Source organism: Chiloscyllium plagiosum, unplaced genomic scaffold (genome assembly GCF_037043375.1).
Source record: "Chiloscyllium plagiosum isolate Xiang-an unplaced genomic scaffold, Cpla_swu_hap1 HiC_scaffold_10, whole genome shotgun sequence".
NCBI classification, from domain to species: Eukaryota; Metazoa; Chordata; class Chondrichthyes; order Orectolobiformes; family Hemiscylliidae; genus Chiloscyllium; species Chiloscyllium plagiosum.
Genome location: NW_028270148.1, coordinates 86884804 through 86901269, shown reverse-complemented (window position 1 = coordinate 86901269; position 16466 = coordinate 86884804). Strand labels below are relative to the sequence as shown.

Sequence of the window (16466 nt, the reverse complement as noted above, 5' to 3'; positions counted from 1 at the left end):
AGTGGCCCTTCCTCAAACTTTTATTTTCTATTTGAAGAGGTAAATTTAAATGGATGCAATATTATTCCTGAAGTATTTTTAATGAAGTAGCTTAAACTGTAATCTTTTAATGTTTTCAGGTATCCAATTTGGAATTGAATATACTAATTTAGTTGAGCATCTGCATTCAGTTGTAGTCAAGATAGGAAAAAGCTGGATAAGATTCCCTTAACTGGGAGCATTGTGTTTCTGGACAAAATTGATCCTGCGATTTTGATGCTTTAAAAAGAGAAATGTGATGTGAGAGAGACATTGAATTTTTGCCTGCAAGGCCAGGAGAAGAAAGCATTTGAGTAAATGTGACTGCTTTTTGGCAACAAGTACAACCAAAATTGGGAGATAACAGTATTGGGCTGCTGAGGGGAGGAATTAAAATGTGGACAAAATCAATGATAAGGAAATAGAACGGACCAAGAGAATTAGCAACAACAAATATAAATGTATAGTTATGACTGAGAGATTACATTTTGGCATCTTTTTTTAGAATCTTATTTTCCCAGATCTGACCTTCATCTGGGTACTTTTGTTATTGATGAGAACCTGTTCTTATAGGCTGATACAACTTGTGTTGCTTCAATTTTTTTTTGTCTTCCTCATGGAAACACATCCCTTCATCCAATTAGTCCATGCCAGCCATGTTCCCAAAATAAATTAGTTCCACCTGCATTTTAGCCAATTATTATCCCTCTACATCTTTCCTATTCATGTACTTTTTCTCCAAATGTCTTGCAAATATTTTAACTCAACCTGCATCGACCAGTCCCTCTGGAAGTTCATTCAGCACACACTAACCACTTTTTTTTTTAAATTTGAAAAGCCATTGCCCCTCCTGACATTTTTGTTTTTTAAAAAAAATGTTCCTGTCACCTTTTTTAAAAAAACATGTATGCCCCCTACTTTTCACCCCCCCCCCCCCCCCCACACCATCTCACCTTGGGGGGGAAAAGACTTTGATTATTTACCTTTTTGTGTGCCCCTCATGATTTTAAATCTCTAAGGTCACCTCTGGACCTTCTACACTCCAATGAAAAAGTCTTAGCCTAGTTTTATAACTCAAACCTTCAATTCCCAGCAATATCAATGCTAAATCTTTTCAGAACCCTCTCCAGTTTAATAATATCCAACTTAGTTTCATTTTTGGTTGCCAACTTTTGAACATTTTGGCTTGGAATCCTAAGGATTTATTTCTTCCTTACTTATTCATTTGTGGGATGTGGGTGTCACTACTGGCCAGTATTTATTGTCTGTCCCTAATTGCCTTTTGAGAAGGTGGTGGTGGCCTTCCTTTTTTTTTCAACTGCTGCAGTCCACCACCTGGTTTGGGTTGACCCACAATGCTGTTGGGGAGGGAATTCCAGGATTTTGACCCAGTGACAATGAAGGAACAGCGATTTTATATTTTCAAGTCAGGATGGTGAGTGGCTTGGAGGGGAATTTGAAGGTGATGGTGTACCCACATATCTACAGTCCTTGTCCTTCTAGATGGACGTAGTTGTGGGTTGGAAGTTGCTGTCTAAGGATCTTTGAAATTTCTGAAATGCATCTTGTAGACAATACACACTGCTGCTGCTACTGAGCATCAGTGGTACAGCGAGTGGATGGATGCCTGTGGATGTAGTGCCAATCAAGTGGGCTGCTTTGTCCTGGATGGTAGTAAGCTTCTTGAGTGTTGCACTTATCTAGGCAAGTGGGGAGTATTCCATTACACTCTTGACTTATGCCTTGTAGATGGTGGTCAAGCTTTGGTGAGTCAGGAGGTGTTACTTCTCATATTCCTAACCTCTAACCTGCTCTTGCGGCAACTGTGTTGAATCCAGTTGAGTTTCTGATCAATGATAACCCCCAGATGTTAACTATGGGTGTTCATGATGGTAACACCCATTGAATGTCACAGGGTAGTGGTTAGATAATCTCCTCTTGATGGTCATAGCCTGGCATTTTACTTGCCATTTGTCAGCCCAAGCCTGGATGTTGTCCAGATCTAATTGCGTTTGGACACAGACTGCTTCAGAATCCAGGGAGTTGTGAATGGTACAGTTGTACAATTATTGGTGAACATCTCCACATCTGACCTTTTTATGATGGAGGGATGAAGTTAAAGATAAACCTTTTTAGGACACTGCTGCTAAAATAACTATTTAGTGTTTTGCCAAACACTTTCATGCCTTTCGTTTTCAGTTTTAGAAAATATGTATAGAGGTGGAGAGATGTTTCTTTGTACAGTCAAGAATTATCCAGTTGAATAACAGTCTCTACACCCTGCTTTAGTGTGGTAAAACAGTACAGTAAAGGATTGGGCATATACAGTTGAAAACTCTTTGCCAAGAACACTAAAGATTGCTGATCCCTTCACTGGACCTATTGAATGTGCTCTGTATATTGTTGTTTTTGATTGTCCAGGAAAAGATTATCAAAGATTTTTGAATATGCAACAGCACCAAATACATAGTAAAGCAACAAACTGGAGATATATTAAGTAAAAGGCAAAAACCAGGGAAAAGTATCAAGATGACAATCAACCTTTTCCCATGTCTTACATACTTGAAGTTAATAAAAATTGCTAACTATACAATATGTGCACGAATGAAATTCTTGGCTTAGTTTTAATCCATTTTAATTTTGCTCACTTTTTTTGTTACAATTGACAATCATAATCTGATTACATTACATGATCTAGACTGGAGTTCAATTATACCATTCCTCTGAAGTTTGCACTCCAGTGCAATTTTAGTTTTACATTGCTTGTTAAATAGATTGAACTAACTTCCTATTATGCATAGGTTGGGGAGACTGACTGAGTTCTTTTATTCTCCCTGGCTTTCTATCTTTTTTAATAGTGGTTTATTGTCATTTGGTCTTTTTTAAAACTATTGTTTGTGCAGTCAGTTTTGAAAACTGGAGAGGCAGTGGTGTAATGGTAGTTATCACTAGAACTGGTGAAATTTTTGAATTCAGTATAAATCTGGATTTAGGCTAGCCTTATAGTGACCATGTATCTACTGTTGTCATAAAAACACACACACGTTTCACTGGTATTTTTTTTTTCAGGAAGAAAATCTGCTATTCTTCTGGTCTGCATGCAATTCCAGACTCTTAGCAATATAGTTGACTCCAAATTGCCTTGTGGGCAATTTTTAGGCCAGGCTGGTTTAGCCTAGCCTAGCTAGTGACCCCCACATTCCATGAATAAGTGGTTGAAATTTTTTCTCCAAAGAATTATTTATTCACTTGTTTGAATCTATCTTAGTCTTCAACTTCATTTGCTCAACAGTGATTTTAGGAAAGAAGAGTTTTACAGCTATAAATAATCAAATCAAATTATAGATATTAATTCACATGGTGTCAGAGTCCAGTTTCATTCACTTGGAAAGTAAAAGTTCAGGTCTTTTCCAGCTGGCTGTGAATACCTTTAAAATTGACATAGCAATACAATGTTTGTAAAGAAGGAACTGGTCAGCTTTTGCAGATGAACAGACAATCCAGATGCTCTCTGAAATTGGGTTTCATTGAGTCTTCAGTTCAACAGACTTGGCTACAAATGTGAAGTTCTGATTTCTATTGATGCAGTTGTAGGCAGGCTATATGTTTTAGGTGTTTAGAAATGTGCAATTAAAGTTCTCCAAAAACCAGGTCATGGTTAAGCAGATTAAAAAAAATTATTTCATCCATGGTGAAAATCTGGTATTCAGTTTAGGTAGTGTAGACAGTTGGTGTCTCTGCCAGCATAATGATTGATTTAGGTCTCTATTTCCAAGATTAGATGTTTCTGCTTTTTATCCTTCTGTTCATGTAATGTGACCACACAGTGATAGGTGTGACATTCTAAGGGGTGGATGGTTTAGGATTGTTTTGGAAATCTACAGTTACTAGAACTGTATCCAACTTGCAAGTCGTGAGATCTCTACCAGTGAAGTCCATTTTTTAAAAAAATATATTTAAGTAGCTTTTGGAAACCAATTTATGACTTATTTTGTGGCTGTGACTTTGTTTAAACCATGCTTGTGTTCTGTCCTTTCCCAGTCCACTTCTTGCACTGAAAGTTGATTTTATGCATTTGAGTTTGTAAAGCTTCTTTTAACTGACTTGAAATAATGATTCAATCTTACCACTTTTTGTGCATTTCATTTAAAAAGCCATTTTGAAGTTCTGTACCACAGGAGACATGACCTTGAGACCACCCTATGGCTGATGTTAGGTCACTTCTTCAATTTGATAGGAGCAAAACTGTTTGAAAAATTAAGATTCCCTCTCTGTCCCACTCTTAACTATTTTGAGGTACTACAATAGAACATAGAACAGTACTGCACAAGAACAAGCCCTTTGTCGCTCGTATCTGCGCCAACCATGATGCTATTCTAAACTAATTCCATCTGTCTGCACGTGGTCCAAATACCAAGTGTGTTACGTAGAAACTCTATAGAAACAACTAACAAATTCATGTTTTTCTGTTCAGGATCAAGGGAATTTTTGTTCTGTCAAAATTCAACTTGCAGTCTAATTTTTGAAAGGAATCAATTCTAATCTCTTTTACCAGTTGATGACTGATTTGTATCAAATGACTTGTATGTTACAGATTTTCTTTATGAACTCTGGACATTTTGGACATATTGGAGGCTTTGTAAGCAATGGGTATTGTAGCTGCCTTGAAATCGCAGTTTATCTGCCACCTTCTCATATGTTACATCTTTGTGGTGACTGGACTCATCATCAACTTCCTTCAGTTCTGCACCCTGATAATATGGCCGATCAATAAGCAACTCTACAGGCGAATTAATTGCAGATTGGCGTACTGTATTGCCAGCCGTAAGGAAGCCTTTTATTCAAATTTTATTCTGTCTTTATAGTATTGGATAATTGTTTGAATTGCAATGTTATGAAGTGCAGTTTTTTTATGATAGATTAATATAGTTTGGATTTATGTGAATTCAATTTTTGAAATGCGTGTTCTCTATTCAACACCAATGAGCACAATAGTGACCGTCTGATATTTTGCTTGTTGACCAGCTGTGGAAAGTGTCGTATTAGAAATTAATATTATTTATGTTTTGGAAACCTAAGCATTTTAGACATTGAATTTAATTTCTGTCTTGATCAGTATATTTAATTTAGCCATGAGATAGCCATGTTCTCCTGTGGAACCATGAGAAAGGTTTGCTATCATAGGAGTAATGTTGCAGTTTTTAAACAGAATTTTTTTTTTTCCAGAGTCCAATAAATTGAAATAAATGTGCTACTGTCATTTCCCTCCCCTCTTGAATCCTGCCCTACGAGCTGCTTTTTTTAAACCTGATCTGAAGGCACCAGTCCTAGTGGTCACTCATTGTGAGCTCAGCAGTGAAATCTTTTGATCATTTTTGGTACTGGGAATAGCTTTTAATCATGGGCTGTAATGTCATTTGGTCCTATTCCTTCTATTTTTCTCATTTGATGCAATTATCAAAATGATGCATAACACGGGACAGAATTTCATTTTGGTGAGCTCTTTTGGAGTTGCGACATTTGTTGGTGTTGGGAATTTGCGCCTGTGACTGGGATGTGACCGTGTGAGTTTTTATTCATTCATGGAATGTGGGCATCATTGCCTCGGCCAGCATTTAGCGCTTAACCATATTGCTGTAGACCTGACCAGGTAAGGACAGCAGTTTCCTTCCCTGCAGAACATTAGTGGCCCAGGTGGGTTTTTTCCCCCACTATTGACAATTTTGTTTCATGGTCATTGAATTCAAATTCCATTTCAGAATTTGAACCTGGGTCTCAGAATATAACCTGCATTAATAAGGGACAATACCAATAAACCATTTCCCCTTGAATTTTGAACTGGGAATCAGATTGCTAGTCTAGTGATGTGATTACTGTCTCTTCTGGATGAGTGGTGAGTTAGTGGGAAAACTTAAGAAATGGCAAAACTATTCAAAGATTGTGCCTTCTCACTTATTCAAAGGACATGTTACTTTGAGTGCTGTAATTTTTTTTCTAGTGAGGTATTTCTTTTTGCTACAGACAAGTCATACAAGTTGTTGTGGTTCTGTTCGCCGAGCTGGAAGTTTTTGTTGCAAACGTTTCGTCCCCTGGCCAGGCGACATCATCAATGCTTGGGAGCCTCCTGCGAAGCGCTTCTTTGATGTTTCCTCCGGTGTTTATAGTGGTCTGTCCCTGCCGCTTCCGGTTGTCAGTTTCAGCTGTCCGCTGTAGTGGTTGGTATATTGGGTCCAGGTCGATGTGTTTGTTGATGGAGTTTGTGGATGAATGCCATGCCTCTAGGAATTCCCTGGCTGTTCTCTGTCTGGCTTGCCCTATGATAGTAGTGTTGTCCCAGTCGAATTCATGTTGCTTGTTGTCTGCGTGTGTGTCATAGGGCAAGCCAGACAGAGAACAGCCAGGGAATTCCTAGAGGCATGGCATTCATCCACAAACTCCATCAACAAACACATCGACCTGGACCCAATATACCAACCACTACAGCGGACAGCTGAAACTGACAACCGGAAGCGGCAGGGACAGACCACTATAAACACCGGAGGAAACATCAAAGAAGCGCTTCGCAGGAGGCTCCCAAGCACTGATGTCGCCTAGCCAGGGGATGAAACGTTTGCAACAAAAACTTCCAGCTCGGCGAACAGAACCACAACAACGAGCACCCAAGCTACAAATCTTCGCACAAACTTTGAAGTCATACAAGTTGCTAAGTTATTCTGGTCTAGATGTTTTATTTAAAAAATGGGATATGTATATGTGATAGCCTCTTAATACTTATCACTACAAAAGATAGTGAAAAGTTGCCTACAGAGTAATTACATGCTGTCTTGTGGAATATTGCAGTCATATTCTGAATTCCTGAAGAAGGGTATTTAAACTTGAATTAAGGTAGGCTCCTGAGTCAGGAATATATAGGCAAGCTATTGAGGTCTCACGGACAGTTTTGACAGCTGTAGAGTAAGGCAACCATTTATGAAATCAAGAAGCTGTGGTTGGAATAAAAATAAAATTAACTTTGCATTTTTAAAAAAAATTCAAGTAAATAAAACTGGTGCTGGATTAAATATGGTGACTTGCACACACTTTCATAAATACATGTAACAAATTACTATAGATTTAGAAGTAGTATGGTTAGAAAGACCTTTTTTCCGAATAGGGTAATGGTGAGAGGGAGCCAAGGATTTGGGTGGAGGCATTTTTACAGCACAGAAGAAAAACACTTGGCACACTTGAGTCTGTTGCCATCCCTCTATACAAACAATATATCTTTAATACTAAAGACAGAAGGATAAAGCAACTGCACCACTTCTTTTTGCATTTTACACCATAGAAGTTTTTGTGCTTCTCCAAACAAGATTCCCAGTTTTTGAGTAGCTAATGCCACTGATTTGTGGCAACGAGCCGGCTTTGAGAATTAATCTGATCCCAATTTGGAGGTGAAGCTAATTGTATCACTTGGTTCCTCTAACTTTTTTTAAATTTTAGTTTCACTGTAATACAAATATATAATGTAGTCAGCTAGCAAAACACAAACATTTTAAAGCAACCGGTCAAATGTGCAATACTACACTCAATCTCTACTTCTGGTCTATAATTGCTGCACACACAATGGTTCTTTTTACCATCACTTCCTCCTTTTTATTATGACTATCTTGATCCAGAATATGCCAATTAATAGGTAATGTCAGTATGAAGACGTTTTTTTAAAAAAAACTAAGTGGCAATCCTAGACTTGCATTCTAAGAATAGAACAGCATTTTATTGTCATGTGTATCTTTACAAAGAAAAATTTGGTAAGTCGCTGTATCATGGGCAACTATATTAATCACAGAAGTCCTAGGTAAAAAAGAAAAAGGTGAAAATTAAGATGAAGTTCATCTCCGATCAATTTCAGTTTGGGGAAAATTTGACTAAGTGATCGCTGGAATACTGGGAAGCAGCTGCCAAAGATTACAGAGCAGAGGCCGTCGCAACAGGACACCAAAACTCCCAAGGTGGAATACAAGACACTTAGACTGGATGAGATTGCCACACTGGGCCAGCAAGTCCCAGCAACTCTTGAACATTTTTGAAGTAGTTTGAATTATTACGTTGTATTATTTAGCACTTAAGGTATAGGAGTGGCCTGTTTGTTTTAGCAGCATGAGTCTGGTTTTTGCTTCATGCAAGCAAACCTCTTTCCATTGATTTTTAATCTAAGTATGCCAAACTACTTTTTTTTTAAAATTGTTCCTTCCTCCAGTATGTTTGCCAGGCTTTCCTCTTCCATTGCATCCATGCTAAATACTACTTTTGTGACAGTGTTTCACATTCCACTTTGTGGGTAAAGCAGTTTCTTCTCAACTGCCAGTTGGATTTATTAATAAATTTCTAAAATTGGCTGTTTAATTCTTTTCTACAGACATTATACTAGTGTATATTTGGTGTTGATCCTCCAGAATTCCCTACATTTTTGAGGTTGCTGTTTCAATCCACAAGAACCAAAGGTTTTAAATGGACTGAGTTAAAAAATGGGTTAGTTTGCCCCAACCCCAAACGTCAGGCAATGCTTAAAATCTGCCATTTAATAGATGGGATACAGTACTTCACAAACCATAATATGATTTGGATAATGTTGAGTTTTATTGAATGGAAACAATATTTGAAGAATGATTAAAAGTTTTGAAGATTAAGCATAACAAAGGAAACTAATGGATGTGATTCTTAGTCTTATTTTCAGAAGGTATTCAGAAAGTTACTGTCCAAAGTGGAAACTGACATCAGAAAATATGCCCCAAAATGAAATCGGGTGCACAAAGATTGTTGCAAGCCCAAATATAGTGATGCAATGTGATAACAGACCAGACAGCCATATTTACTTTGTAATCTGGACTAGAGACCGAATTTTTGTTTTTTGTTTTTTTGTTTTTATTCTAATTTTATTCCTTTTGATCTGTAATGCTGGTCTTTTTTATTTTCTTTCCCTAAGAATCTGTAGGTAAGATGGTGCCATAAGTGGTGAGTTATTAACTTTTAACTGTCTTCATTTAAGTACATGTGACCATAAAGCTGTCTCACAAGTTTCTTGCATGAGATGAGGGCTCATGGAATTGGTAGTGTTTTGCAAATGGGTAAAGGACAAAGCCAGCATATGGAACTAGAAGCTGGAAGTGGGTACATTTACAGCATATAAAAGGCAGTTGGATGGGTATATGAATAGGAAGGGTTTAGAGGGATATCAGTCAATTGCTAGCATATGCACTAAGTCAGATTTGGAATGTTTGGTTGAGAGTCATAGATGTATAGCGCAGAAACAGACCCTTTGGTCCAACTCATCCATGCCGACCAGATATCCTAACCTAATCTAGTCCCATTTGCCAGCACTTCACCCATATCCCTCAAAATCCTTCCTATTCACATACAATTACAACATTCAAAAAGGCATTTGGATGGGTATCAGCTTCCTCCACTTCCTCTGTCAGTTCATTCCATACACGCACCACCCTCTGCTTGAAAAAGTTGCCCCTTTAGATCCCTTTTTAAATCTTTTCTCTCTCACCCTAAAACTCTGCCCTCTAGTTCTGGACTCTCCCACCTCCAGGAAAAGACCTTTTATATTTCCCTATCCATGCCCCTCATGATTCTATAAATCTGAGGTCACCACTAAGCCTCTGACACTCCAGGGAAAATAGCCTATTCAGCCTCTCCCTCTAGCTCAAATCCTCCAACCTTGACAACATCATTCTTGTAAATCTTTTCTGAACCCTTTCAAGTTTCACAACATCCTTCCGATAAGCGAGAGACCAGAATTTCACACAATATGCCAAAAGTGGCCTAAACAATGTCCTGTACAGCTGCAACATGACCTTCCAACTCCATACTTGATGCTCTGACCAATAAAGGAAAGCATACCAAATGCTGCCTTCACTATCCTATCTACCTGTGACTCCACTTTCAAAGAACTATGAACATGCAGTCCAAGGTCTTATTGTTCAGAGGTGTTTTTAAATGTTGTATGAATTGGACTTTCTAACTCTTAAACTGGTTGATTTGGAATATTGGGCTGTCACTAGTGGAGTGCCACTAGGGTCGGTGCTTAGCCCAGAGGCATTTCTCATCTTTCTCATTCATTTCAATGAATTGTTGTAGCATGTACCCAATAGTGGAGCCAGTGTACTTCAGCAGGAGCAGTGAAGAGGAGTAAATGGGAGTTGATGAAATTTAAACTGTCATCAGGATGTTGGCCTCCATAATGATTAGCTTGCCCAAACTTCAGAGGTAACAAAAGGAAAAGGTGAGTGTTTTAGTGGCAGATAAGCTGAGGTAGATCTGCCTGATACGGTGATTGGAGTGTTGGAAACTGAATTTTAGGGTTACAAGGCTGTGACAAAGTAGAGCACAGTAGAAATGATGGTTCAAGCATGGACAGTGCTTTCTTGGTGACTGAGCTGAGATTTTAGTGTGCCAAAAGACTGGGAGTAAACAGTTTTTGAAAACCAGTGATTCTATAGAATTTAAGTTGTACCACTGGGTACATACTACGAAGATGCATGCTTAAAGTACAGCCAACATCTTTGAGGATAGGATTTTCAAGCATTTACAGATCAGGGGAAAGGCCATTGGCATAGGCCTACCTGGAATATTGTGATCAGAAGTGACAGTATTGAGTGTATATACTTATTGCTATTCAAAGTTCTGGGGAATGATTTGAGCAATGGACAGTATTTGTAGCCAAGTTAGTGAAAACGAACAAATTCGAGTGGTGATGTTTGTCTAAGATTATACCACTGAACTGCTTGGAAATAGTTTTGAACTTCTGCCATTACCAGTAAACTCTAGTATCCAGGTTTCCATGCCTCTAAATGTTCTTGTGTACTCAATGTTTTTTCAACCTTTTTGAAAATTGTGCATGAGTGTTGGGGGATAGTTGATAGATATAAATCAATTCTATAAAATTTTAATTCCTGTAAGCATCATCAGATCAAGTAGTCCTGTTAAATTTTTTGACTCATTGATATTTTTAATAATTTGTCAGCTTGACATTATGAAATTGGATTCTTTGTCACAAATTTCTGAAGTGTAATTGAGTTATCCTTTTGACTAAATGAACACTAGCATAAATCTTTTTGGGGTAATTTTCAGATTCAGTCACTACAAGCTCCTTTCACTAGGAAGTTTTAATTACTTGACCTGTAAGAGGGGATGGGTCATGCTTGAAGTTGACTTTCTGTATGTGTTGTACTAATAAAGCACAATAGATGGCAGGTGCATTTTTGGCTTCTAAATATTTACTTTTATGAATTTTCTAGGACACTCCTCCAATGGTTCCTTATACCAATTGTATGGGAGCCTTCATAAGTGCAAAGGGGAGCTTAAAATTACGAAAGCAAAGTATGGAAAAAGCATTGATAGGGTAGAATAAAAGAAATGACCAAAGTTTACTTTAAATACACAAGGGCAAGAGGTTAACGAAGGAAAATGTAGGGACTATGGAGGTCATCTGTGTGTGGACCTGGAAGATGTGAGCACAATACTTGATGAATATTTCGAATCAGTCTTTACAATGGAAAATGATGATGTAGTTATAGACAACAGGGTGGAGAACCGTGAAATATTCATTATGTAGAAAATATGCGGTAACATGTTTAGCAGTCTTTTAAAAGTGAATTTATCTGCAGGTCCAGATGAGATGTATGCCAGCTCTTGAGAGAGGCAAGGGAGAAGATATCTGGGTCCTGGCAGTATCTTCAAATGCTCTTAGTGGCAAGTAATGCGCCAGACTACTGGAGGACTGCTAACATTCTGTTATTTAAAACCAAAGGTATGTAAGGATGGAGCAGGAAATCACTATTCAGTCAGTGTAACCTTTGGTGGACAAGTTGAGAGAATTCAGAGAGACCAAATGTATTTCTCCTTGGAGAGAGTGATTGATAAATCTGGGATAGTAGGCATGGATTTGTTAAAGGGAGGTTGTTTGACTATCTTGTTGAAAAACAGTATTCAGGCAAGGTAATGTATTTGATTTGTGGTCTCCATGGACTTCAACAAAGCTTTTAATATGGTAGACTGATCAAGGAGAAAAAAAAACATTGGATCCAAGGCAAAAAGTGGCACATTTCATCTAAAATTTGCTGGAAGGTAGGAAATGGAAAGTAATCATAGAATGCTTGTTTTTGTGACTGGAAGTCTGTTTCGATTGGGGTGCTGTAGGATTTAGTTCTGGGGCCCCTAGCTGTTTCGACGTGTACATTAATATTTTATCTTAAATGTCACAGGTATGATCAAGGAGTTTGTGAAAGATCTACAAATTTGTTGGGTGGTAGATAATGAGGATAGCTGTAAAATGCATGGGGTTATCAATGGACTGATCAGCTAGGCTGGGGAATGGCAAATAGAATTCAACCTGGAAAAGTGTGAGAAAATGCACTTGGGTAAGTCTGACATGGCAAGGGATTATATGGTTAAGTGGCAGTCTTAATTGCCACATCGAAGGGGGACCTTTTTTAGAGTGCATCCAGTGATCCCAGAAGGTCGAAAAGTAGGTAGATAAAGTGGTTTAGAAAGCATATGCAATACTTTCATTTAGTAAACTCTGCATAGAGTACAAGAATAAGGTGGTTACGCTGGAACTTAGATAAAGTGCTGGTTAGGCCACTGTTGGAGAAATGCATGCAGTTCTGTTTACTAAATCACAGGAAATATGTGATCGCACTAGCGAAGGCACAGAGGAGATTTATCAGGATACTACCTATGCTGAAGGGTCTGAATATTGAGGATAGGTTGAAGATGATTTTCCTTGAGCAGTGAAAGTTAAGGGATGTAAAAAGTTGTTTAAAATGAGGGACTTTTTGAGGCACTTCTCATTTGAGTGGAGTCAACAAGCAGGTAGCATAAACACCCAAGTAAGAGGCAGAAGGCTAAGAAAAGTGTTTTTGTTTCTGGGTGAAAAGAATTCATCCAGAGGGTGGTGAATGTTTCAATCACTGCATGACAAGATGGTTGAGCCCAGAAAGTCTACCTTAACATTTAACTAGTAATTAGATATTCACTTGCATTGCAACTGCCTCCAGAGTTATGGGCCAAGAGTTGGAAAATGAGATTTGTGTAGTCAGATCTATATTAACTAGCACTGACACACAATGGCCATATGACTTATTTTGTGCTGTAAGCATATGTTCCAAATAAACTTGCTGTGACAATAGTGTCCATGCAGTCTACTCTTTGGTCTAATTTGTGGCATTCTCTTCCAACACTTCATTCAGTCTTAACACCTTTTTAAGATATGCCTTTTAAAACCCCCTGTTTGATCAAGCTTTTGGCCTGTTACTGTGTTATGTGGAATAGTCAGGTTTTGCCTTTATTTGTTCTTCTGAAGCACTATTTGAATGTTTTGTGTTTAAACCTGTATCACTAGAGGGTTGCTGTGATGATAGTTGAAGTAAATTGCATCTGATATATTTGAACAAGCAGAAGCTGAGCATCTGGATGGTTGTATGAATAGGACGGGTTTAGAAGGAAATGGGCTAAGTGCTGGCAAATGGGATTAGGTTAGGTTAGGATATCTGGTTGGTATGGATGAGTTGGACCAGAGGGTCTGTTTCCATGCTGTACATCTAACTCTGACTAACGTAAGTGAATCTTTTTGAGGAAATCGCGAGCATTGATGGATACTGTTTTCTGGTCTCCCAAAAGGCTTTTCAAAAAGTTTGATGTACAGCATTTACTGAGATCAGGAGGTTTGTTTGTCACAAGCACGTAAGAATAAAGGTGAGTATTGAAGTGAAGATTAGTCTCTGCTGTGATTCTGTAGAATGGTGTTCTGGGTGGTTCTATTATCCTTTCATAACAGTTCCTTTTTAATATTAGAAATATTTTTTGGCTTATTTTAAACTTAGCAAAGGAGCATAGTATAGTACATAATTTTAATGCAAATTGGCAGTTCAATGTTCTAATCATAATGGTGTTTTAACAATGCTGCTGAGTCAGAATTCATGAATAATTGTGGAGGCACAATGGATTTTAAATGAGTCGGCTTGCAGACTAACTTCATAAATATGAAAATGCTGCTCATTTTGTCTGACCATGTGAAGTTTTACAAAGCTTGGTTCTTGATGATTGGCTTTCTGCAATAATCTTTTTTTTTAAATTGTTTGTTTTTCTTGCCATACATGGATGGTGGAATGCTTGTGACAGTTTGCCAAAAATAATTGGTTGTGAATCAAACATTTCACTGAGTTTGTTCTGGGTATCATGTTTTTTTTTATTTGCCCATTCAGCCATTTCAGTGACAAATTGTATTCCTCCTTGTATTTGAACACTCAGCCTCACTGATCACATTGAAGATATTTTTATTCCTTTTTAGGGCTTTGTGCTCTGGCATATAATTAGCTTGTGGAATAAACAATAGTGCATCCTAAAAGAACAGTGAGTGGAAGCTAGGGTGGGAATCCATTCTCTCTGCACAATCCCCTCCAGTTGGCTGTGGTAGAAAATTAGTGGACTGTCATCCAATTCACTCTGGAATGTGCTTTTGCAAAGTAGGATTGAATAAAAGATGCAATGATTTTTTTGTTGTTGTTGATCAAATCTGAGCCTCCTATGTAATATAGGACTATGTACCTTCCAGGTGCGTGCATACTGAGACAAACATTCATTGTGCTGAACAACTATTTAAAGTTAAAAACAAATCAGCTTTTTACTTTACTGACTCTCAAATCAATGTTAAACCTACTTTGTTACGAATTTAGGGTTGGGGAGAGGGTAAGACGTTGGTTCCTGATGATTGGCGTTCCTGCAGTAATCTGTTTGTTTTTAAACTGTTTTTCTTGCCATACATGAACTAAATCTTTGCTGTAAGATTAAAACGAGGCTGTGTGTGAGATGATATGGAATGGTAGGGTTGTCCAGAAACATTAGTGGCCTTTGTTCAAGGCCTGGAGAAGTCTCTTTTTTTTTTTGCCCCATGATGATAGGGGTGGAGAGATTCAGGAGATCCCAACTAAGAGGTGTTCAAGAATCTGCAAAGGTCCATTGTTCCAAGAACATGTATTCAATCTAGTCTTTAAATCGCAAAACTTACCTACTGCACCACTGGCTGCCTCCACGGCCTAATTCAGACCATCTCTAACACACACCTATCAACAATTTTTCTATCAAGGTAGCACTCATTCCTTTGATGTTTTTACTTCCTGCTTAAGACTGTTGTGAGCCCTTTCAGGTGGATCTTGCTGACAGCTGTAAGCACACAGTAAAGCACTCAATGACACACTGCTCTTTTGCTTGCAGCAGTACATGGAACATGGGTACATAATGAAGGACAATTCTGTTCATATATTAGGACTTGTGTGGCAAGGATAATGCTAAATGTCAGGGGAGGGCATCACTGAAATCATGGTCATCCTCATCAGTGCTGGAGGGATTATGCAGTGCTTTCTGCATAACTAATTCTTTCACTTTTTACCCACAATCTTTTTCTTTCCTATCTGACTAGCTTTGGATGATGTCAACACACAACTTTCTTTCTCTTCTCCCCTACCACACAACTTTTACTTTCATTTCAGATACTCAACTAGAACAAGCTCTTCCAGAGGGGGGAGAAAGATAGCAAAGGTGACTGCATATGATTACTTGGCCTTTGAGTTGATGACAAAAAGTAAGGTATATTTATTTGGGTGGAAGAAGAAACATGTGGTAAAACATCAGGTACAAATGCACAGGAACCAAAGGATATGCCCTGTTTGGGAAGGGAGAAGAGGATACAGATGCCAGCTCAATTGGCCAATGAGTGTAACCTCAGTTTCTGATGCAGAGAAGTCCGATGATCTCAGGAACTGGCTACAGCAGAAGGCTGATGGATATATGTGACTAAATGCTTCATGCACTACAAAGCTTACCAAAATAGTTGTTTTCAATGTTTGGGAGCATTGAGTCCAGCTCTAATTTGGCAAACCATCTTGCATAGAGCTTTTGAAATCATCCTTTCAGGTTAGAGCAGGAATTGACTTATCTGTCCACCAGAACCCATCCGTATAGCATTGAATGGTTGATGCCAAAACTTTTGTCAAAGATTTTAGATGATGTTGTGAAATCTCGGTATGTTTGTTTGCAAACTCAGACTGCTATGATCATAACTGTGGACACCAACTGTTCAAAATGATTTCCAGAGGGTCTCAGCAGCATGTATATCTGTTTTTTAAGGATTTCTGGTATGGCTCTGGGATAGCAACTCAGTGGTAAACAAAGTTTTCTGTTTGAATTTGTGCTTCCACTCCTGGCATGTACTCCTCCTTCCAGTTACCTTGCTCTTGCTGTTTAGATCACTAGCCTAATCTGCAAGTGGACCCTGGACTGCTTGACATCATTCTTGAAGATTGTATACAATATACTTGATGATCACCAGCTTTCCACCAACTATGTTGCAGCTGCTGTGGGCAAGCATGATCTGCAAGGACAGGGTACAGTAAAGCATTACT

General features: G+C 38.3%; 1 protein-coding gene across 4 annotated transcripts in view; it reads left to right on the top strand.

The window, feature by feature from the left end:
• agpat4 (1-acylglycerol-3-phosphate O-acyltransferase 4 (lysophosphatidic acid acyltransferase, delta)) overlaps positions 1–16466 on the top strand; it is a 190784-nt gene that overhangs the window by 87538 nt on the left and 86780 nt on the right. For all 4 annotated transcript variants that reach the window (XR_015758489.1, XM_087991525.1, XM_043696316.2 and 1 more), the window contains exon 2: positions 4613–4842. Coding sequence is in view for 3 of the 4 variants with exons in the window: in XM_087991525.1 (XP_087847651.1) it covers positions 4665–4842 (178 nt within the window). In the remaining variant the exon portion in view is untranslated. The remainder of the gene's footprint in view (positions 1–4612; positions 4843–16466) is intronic.